The following is a 7,834-nucleotide window of genomic DNA, read 5'->3' as shown; positions in this document are numbered from 1 at the left end:
GAAGAAGAAGAAGAAGAAGAAGAAGAAGAAGAAGAAGAAGAAGAAGAAGAAGGAACCTCTGGAGAGAAAGAGTAACATTGTACAAAGACACCACAATCCCTATGTTTTATGAAATGAGAAAATACACCATAAGGGGCCATCTATCTAAGTCCACCATTGACTTCCAAAGGATTATAGCTATCTGTCTTCCTTCCTTCCTTCCTTCCTTCCTTCCTTCCTTCCTTCTTTCCTTTCTTCCTTCCTTCCTTCTTTCTTTCCTTCTTTCTTGTGTGTGTGTGTCTATGTGTGTGGTGTGTGTGTGCACGCGTGCACGTGTGCTGAGGGCTGATTTAGACAAATGCATTCTCTCCAGTAGCAGTGAGATTCAAACTGGGATTCTGCTCTTAACCATACAGAAACCACAGATAACCTACCAACTCAACTATATCTACTGAGCACCAGTATGCCCAGCTACAAGTCACATATCTCAAGTTATGGCCTTTTTTTTTTTTTCCTGCAAAGAGCTAAAAGTTTTAGACTTCATTGTCCCATGTTGCACCTACCTGGCTCAGCCAGTGTAAGATGAAGGCAACAATAGACAAAACAGATATAAACAAGTGTGTTGCATTCGACTGTTAAAAATATGAGGTGTGCTAAACTGGTTTCAATCTACACTTTAATACAATCACGCCAAGTCTCTGCCGACAGAGAAGCTCTGTTCAGACCTCATACGTCTGAAGCTTAGGCATCCTGTCTGTGTTGCCAACATGTTCACACCTCTCTGTAGGTGACCCAAGTTAGATTTGTGGGGAGCACTTAGCACAGAAGCTGTAGCAGCAAGGGTTTAGATGAGCCAGGAGTGACTAGTGCTCCCCACCCCCAGAGCTGGAAAGTACTCAAAGCTCAGAGACAGTGTGGTGCTGTTGGGAGATAGTGGACCCTTTGGGATAGTGAGCCTTGTAAGAGGGTCTTAGCATGAAGGCCATGCCTCTGAGGAGATTGGCTATTCTTATCACTCTTCTTTTCTCCTCCTCCTCTTTTTCCTCCTCTTCTTCCTCCTCCTCATACTCTTCCTCCTCTTCCTTCTCCTCACCCTTACCTCTTCTTCATATTCCTCTCTCCTCCTCACCCTCCTCCTCTTTCTAAGCCCTGTGCCGTCCTCACCCCCTGCCTTTGTTTCCTATGTTCCTTGTTGTCTTACTTCTCTGTTAGGACCAAAAATACCAAAGCCTCAACTCACTGTCTAGGGCCCCCACATGTCTGAGCCCAGATAACCTCTCTCTCTTTAAAGCCTGATTCTCCTTAGAGTTCTCTTGTTTTCCTCTAGTGGTTAAAACTAGAAAAGAGACCAGCAGGAGTAAGATGAGTGGAAGAGGAAGAATGCGGTGCTCAAAGGGAACGTGGGATGTGAAAGAGGGGAAGACAGTAGGAGGAAAGCTACAAGGAGGAATCAGGGAAGCAGTGATGGGGAGAAGAGGGGAAGAGACTTGCTGGAAAACTCTTTGTCTGAAATGTCATAGTGATACCCCATATGCTAATGAAATAACAAATGGACAAGAGTTAACTACCTCCAGCGTTTTGTCACAGTGACAGAAAGCAGATTCGGGACGAAGCTGGGCAGTTTTGGAATGCTGCCCTGTCTTTGGGACATTCCCAACCAGAATTCATCTGCACCTGTCTGGGAAGACCTCAGTTGAGCTTTGCATTGTGCTGAGTCAGGCCGCACTGATGTTCTTTGTTCCCCGTGGGCCATACAGAAACCACCAGCCCTGGATGCTCTGCTCACTGGAAGAGCACCCTATGAATTCTCAGGCTCAGCTGGAAGGAAGCATGTTTCCTTGTGGACAGGACACATGACAGCTTCCAATGTAGCTGAGCGACCTATAGCCTGTTGTGAGCAAACACGCACTGGGCGTTTCCCAGGTGGAAGCCTGGGACCTGGCAAGTTCACCTGGCCTCCAGCCACCCTGATGACTCAGGAATTTAGGCATCCATTCAGTGTCTGTGGGCTGACAAAGATTTGCTTTTCCTTGGAGGAAAGAAAATGGCAGAGGATTGTGGTAGACCTCCGACCTCCCAGAGACTTGAATTCCTTTGGAAGAGAAGTCGTGTGCTCTTGCTGAACCGGATTCTATGCAGGAGACTTTGGTAGGCCTGTTATGGGAGGGACTCTGAAGACAGTTCCAAAAAACAAAATAAAATCAGTCTTGATGTTCTGAGATGTTGTGATATTGCTGATAAAGTTATCTTCTGGATCCCAGAGGGAATGTTTCAACCATTTCTTCTTTTATAAATGTATATCTCACCGGGTTCCAAGAGAGTTGTATTGGATGACTATGTTTCAGCATTAAGAGGTAGGGTTTGGCTTGAAAAGGTGTCTGGTGGGGCTAGTTCCATAATCTCTCCCAGTATAGCATGGTAATGGGTGGGATGAAATAGTAAGTAACCTCTGGGGACACTAGGGGACCACCCCTTGTGTCTTTGTATTCCTCTAAGGCAGTGGTTCTCAAACTGGGGGGTCACAAATCAGATTATGAGTCCTAACAATCACAAAATTACAGTTATAAAGTGGCAATGCAAATAATTTTACCACAACATGAGGAACTGTATTAAAGGGCCACAGCATTAGGAAGGCTGAGAACCCGTGCCAAGGAAGGGCCAAGGATGCGCCAAGGATGCACCAAGGGTGTGCCGAGGGTGTGCCGAGGGAGTGCCGAGGGTGCCGCTACACACACACACACACACACACACACACACACACACACCAGACACTAGGTGAACAATCACAGGAGCAGAGCATTGAAGAACTGGGTTCAGGTTTGGATTCATTAGCTCATGAATTCACATGTATTTCTCTTTAGTTAGTAAAAGTATAAAGCGCAAGTGTTTGTAACTACTAGACCCTCTATACACACCGGGCCTTTAAGTTCAAAATCTAATGAGAATAACGTTCCTGGAAACACATTATGGGGCCAGAAGGCTAAGTCCTATAATAGGGGCCTGAAAGGCACAAGGAACAGAGACAGAGTAACTGACCATGCTCAGCAGTGATGTGGGAGGGGAGGAGAGAAAGGGTAACTGTGGCCACCACACAAGGGCCAGAGTGGGAAGGGTCGGCCCTACAACTGACTGTGCCATCGCAGGAGAGGAAGCCAGAGCCCCTACAGGTTACCTGAATAGCCGTGCAGGCTCAGGAGAATTTGGCACTGCTTTCTTGCACCTCTACTTCTGAGGGTATCCCAAGGCCCCGGAACCCCAAGGCACCCTGACTGCTTCCAGGCTCAATAGAGGAGGGCCCTGTCTGGCTCATCAAGAGAATAGGATTACATACATCCCTTACATTTCCCAGCGGCCCTTACTGCTGCTTCAAGGATACCAACACAAGCACATGGCAGGAAAATCTGAGTTGAAAATGTGTTGGGACTTGAAGGCAGCAACAGTCGAAGCCACAGCTGACCTCTACTTTAGGCACCTCGAAGTTCCCAGGTTCTGGTATAATCCTTGCAAGGAGGCATCAGTGTGGCCCATCTCTGCTGCTCGCCAAGGCTTTAAGAGCCCACAAACCCTGCACTGAACCAGGGGCCCTTGTGTTCCTGCTGCCATGGACCTGCTCCCTGGTTGCTGAACATTAAGTGACTGGACCCTGCTGGTCACAGCCCCTGAAGACCAGCCACAGGACACAAATGGACTCTCAATTTGTTATCTGCAGCTTTGGCTGGACTCTACTCTCAAACAGGATATTCAAGGAGATGCTTTAATAAATATCCCAATGGATCAGTCTGAACTGAATTCTGTCTCATTCCCTAGAGTGACCTGGAGTAAATGGCTAACCTGTGTAGGCCAGAGAGAGATAAAGACATTACAGTTAGCACTAAGACATCCAAGCTAGAAATTAATTTATTTCTGAATCCTTCAAAAATCCCGGGGATTTTTCTCAACCATGGGACCAGCTTCTGCAGAGAAAATAAATAAAATAAAAATTAAAACCAAAACCAAAAGCCCTTCAGGCAATAGCAGTGGCGGCTTGCCCTCTTGTGGTTACTATTAGTATCACATGTGGCCCACCAGCACCAAGGTTTTTGTTTTTGTTTTTGTTTTTTGTTTTTGTTTTTGTGGTCTCTAAAGACAGCAATAATACTAGGCCAGGAGGACTGTTTTGATCCAAAAATTCTTTCATTTAATAATATGAGAAAACTTATGGTATGGAGAAGAGGAATGAATGCTGTCCGTGGCGCTCATTAGGCAGTCTAAATCGATCCTTTCAGTGTCCAGGGGCACCTTTCCCAGTAGAATGCTTGCCTAGCATCTGCAGGTACTGAGCAGTGTCCAGTATTGAGTAACTCCAGTGTGATGGTGCACATCTGTAACCCCAGCTCTTGGCTGGTGGACACAGGAGGATCAGGAATCCAAGGCCAGCCTGAACTACATGAAAAAGTGTCCACAAAAATAAAATAAACAGCAACCAAACACACTTTAAAACGTGTTGTGCAGTGAGCAGTATAATCTGTGGTGTGAGTATGTAACATAGATTTGTGAAATGTGTCTGAGCTGGCTCTCAGCTGCTCTTGCTGCATGTTTAGGATATGTGGGGGAAAGAGGGAGAAGGGGAAGTTTTTCTCTTTACTTTACTTGTGGAGAATCCCACCAAGAACCACTAAGGAAGTGTCATTCTGACCTGGAAAGCTGGTGGTGACCTGTGCTTGGGCCTCGGATTTCTAGCCCAATTTCTTCTAAGCTTGAGAAGCCTAAGACCAGGAACGCCCACCACTGGCCTCTCTGCGAGGAAGGAACCAGGCTCCGGATCCTGCTCGGATCTCAGAACCCGTTACCACTTCTGGTTTATTGTTACCACACAACTGTTGAGCTTGGAGAGGTGACTCTCCTGTTGTGGGCAGGAGTTTCGCTACGTCAGAGCAGAGGCTGAACCTGGAGCCAGCACCCTCCTCAGACAGGCCTTCACAAGGGCATAAAGTACAGGTTCCACTCTCTGTGGGGACAAGAGATTCTGGTGTCTGATGGAGGCTCCCTTCTGTGCGGTTCCAGCCCAGAATCTCGAGTGTTCGTGGTCCCTTGGGGTGAGAACCCAGGCAGGAACCCGGAAGGAGGTTCAGCCGGCTCATAAGCAGAGCAATCTCAAGCAGTAAGCCGAATCATGGAAAGAAGGGATCTTTATCTGCTAATCTAGAGAAAGCTTGGCATGTGGTCTCGGATCCAGCAGCATGTTTCCCTCAACGAGCCTCTGCATACCTCACCTTCATGAATTCACTTCATTAATTCTTAGGTACCTGCCCCTAGAGCAGAGCCGCCTGCAGAGAAGAACAGCAAACTCCCCAGTGCTAGGAAATTTCACACAAGGGGCTCTACGGAGCTGTAAGTGTTCAGGAACATATTCTCTAACTAGTACCCTCGGAGCTCCCAGGGTCTCAACCACCAACCAAGGACTGCACATAGAGGGGTCTGATTGTTCAAGCAGCATGTGTATGGTAGAGGATTGCAAAATCGATCATCAATAGGAGGAGAGGACCTTGGCCCTGTGAAGGTTCTATGCCCCAGTGTAGGGGAATGCCAGGGCCAGAAAGTGGGAGAGGGCGGGGTGGCAGGCATGGGGAGGGGGGAGGCAACAGGGGTTTGTTTTTGTTTGTTTTTTTGTTTTTTGGAGGGGAAACTGGGAAAGGAGAAATTTGCATGTAAATAAAGAAAATATCTAAAATAAAAAAAAAAGGGAAAAAAAAAATAAAGTAGCAGAACGGGTTCGGGAGGTGGGTCAGCCAATGAAACCACTGACTGTGCAGGTCTGATGGCCTGAGTTCCACCCTAATGCCTCTGGAGGCAGAAGAGAACTCATTCCCAAATTCTTTTGCCTCCTGATGTGCACATGGCATGAGCAGGTGTACACACTCACCCCACTCCCCACACACAGACAGGCACCATACACATACACACACCCACAAACACACTCTACACACACAAGCACACTATACATATACACCCATACACACACACACACACAGCATACACATATACCCATAAACATACTGTATATACCCAAATACACCATACATATACACCCATAAACATACTGTATACACACAAACACAACATACACACACATACACAAATTAACAAACAAGTATTTAAAGACAAAAGTAACAGAATGAACACTCTTACAGGCACATCAAGAATCCTGTTGATGGATTTCTGATTTGGAACAATTTGATTGGCCTCATGAGATTTTGGGGGTTTTTGTTTGTTTGTTTGTTTGTTTTCATTTTTCTTAAATCCCCCAAATGGCCATGTTTAAATCTTAGTATATTCTCTATAAGGCAGCAAGGTCACCATGTCACTCAGGAGAACATAAGAGTAAATGCTGAAAGGCAACAAAGTTCCACTCAGGTGTTGGTGTTACAGTGTGAGAAGACTCAAGAAATGAAACATGAGCCCTAGGGGCTTGAGCAAGATAAGAGAAGCTGGCACTGGGCTTGATATGATGGGTGCCATAAAGGGCATACAGGCAGTGAGTTGGCCACTCCTGTCCCTTTGAAAACAGTGTTTAGAGCTGGATTTGGTTTCTGCTCTACCTTATCCCTGAGGATGTAGAAGGCATTACCTGTGATGAAGAAAGGATGAAGTAGAGAAATGAAGAAAAATACCAGGAACTCCTCAAAGTCCTTTAAAATAAGTAGCAAATTTATACCTTTTTCAATGAAATCCTTTCATTGGACCTCTGCCTCAGTGATAGGTTTATTCAGCAAGTGTTTATTGAGCATGCACCATCAGCCACACATAGTCAAAGTTGTTGAGGTGTTTCCAGGTCCCCACCTTTCAGGAGTTTGCAACCCACATCCCAGATCTCCCAACCTAAGTCTTCTATCTTCTGTCTTTAATGTAGTTGGGTACGCAACATCTATTCCAGGGGTCAGAGCAGATGTCCCCCTTTCTCTCACCATAATGGCACATGAAGAGCCTGCAGTGGCCCTGCTGCATGAGGCACACTGTGTTTCTGATTCCAGGTGGTATGTCCCCTGTGGATACAAGAGAGGGAGATAAACAGAGGCTCCAGCCCTCAGCCCAGCTTGAAGAATATGCTCCACTCTTAACAGAGCTATGTCTTCAACCATTGGACTGAGCACAGGGAGCTATGGAGGAATACAATACAGGATCTAGAGAAAGGACCCAAGGAGCTAAAGGGGTTTGCAGCCCCAGAGGAAGAACAATAATATGAACCAACCAGTACCCCAGAGCTCCCGGGGACTAAACCACAACCAAAGAGTATACACATGGAGGGACCCATGGCTCCAGCCACATGTGTAGCAGAGGATGGCCTTGTCAGGCATCAATGGGAAGAGAGACCCTTGGTCCTGTGAAGGCTTGATGCCCCAGTGCAGGGGAATGCCAGGACAGGGAAGCAGGAGTAGGTGGATTGGTGGGCAGGGGAAGGGGGATCAGATAGGGGTTCTTCCAGGAAAGGGGATAACACTTGAAATGTAAATAAAGAAAATATCTAATAAAATTTTCAAAACAAAACAAAACAAAAAAACAAACAAACAAAAGCCAGAGCTAAGTCCCAATGTCACTGATATTTTCCTCCTTATCTTTCAATAGCAATTTTTTATATCTCATGGTGTTTCCAGGATGACAAGGCAGGCTGTATGTGAAATCACCTGGCCCGCTGTAGGCCCTGGTCCAGCAGGGTCCTTCAGCTGCCTGGAGGCAGAGGTCCACTGTGAGGGCAGGAGGGTGGCATTTAAGAAAGCAGAATAACTGGATGTAGGTCTCAGGCTATAGACTACTTAGGAGTGTGTCTGCCTTTCAGCTTGTGGCTGGATTTTCACTCTTATTACTACAATAAAAAGAA

General features: G+C 46.4%; 2 protein-coding genes across 2 annotated transcripts in view; both read right to left on the bottom strand.

Annotated features, from left to right (window-relative positions):
* The window catches only part of LOC116071201 (beta-defensin 14), a 25,574-nt gene extending 20,829 nt beyond the window's left edge, over positions 1-4,745 (bottom strand). Inside the window, exon 1 of the mRNA XM_031342637.1 lies at positions 4,655-4,745. The gene's annotated coding sequence lies outside the window, so the exon portion shown is untranslated. The remainder of the gene's footprint in view (positions 1-4,654) is intronic.
* A 1,936-nt stretch (positions 4,746-6,681) lies between these two features.
* The window catches only part of LOC116071200 (sperm-associated antigen 11), a 2,216-nt gene continuing 1,063 nt past the window's right edge, over positions 6,682-7,834 (bottom strand). Inside the window, exon 2 of the mRNA XM_031342635.1 lies at positions 6,682-7,001. Coding sequence (XP_031198495.1) covers positions 6,847-7,001 — 155 coding nt within the window. The 3' untranslated portion in view covers positions 6,682-6,846. The remainder of the gene's footprint in view (positions 7,002-7,834) is intronic.

Source organism: Mastomys coucha, unplaced genomic scaffold, assembly GCF_008632895.1.
Source record: "Mastomys coucha isolate ucsf_1 unplaced genomic scaffold, UCSF_Mcou_1 pScaffold22, whole genome shotgun sequence".
NCBI lineage: Eukaryota > Metazoa > Chordata > Mammalia > Rodentia > Muridae > Mastomys > Mastomys coucha.
Note: the sequence above shows the minus strand (reverse complement) of the source record. Positions and strands in the feature narration are given on the sequence as shown.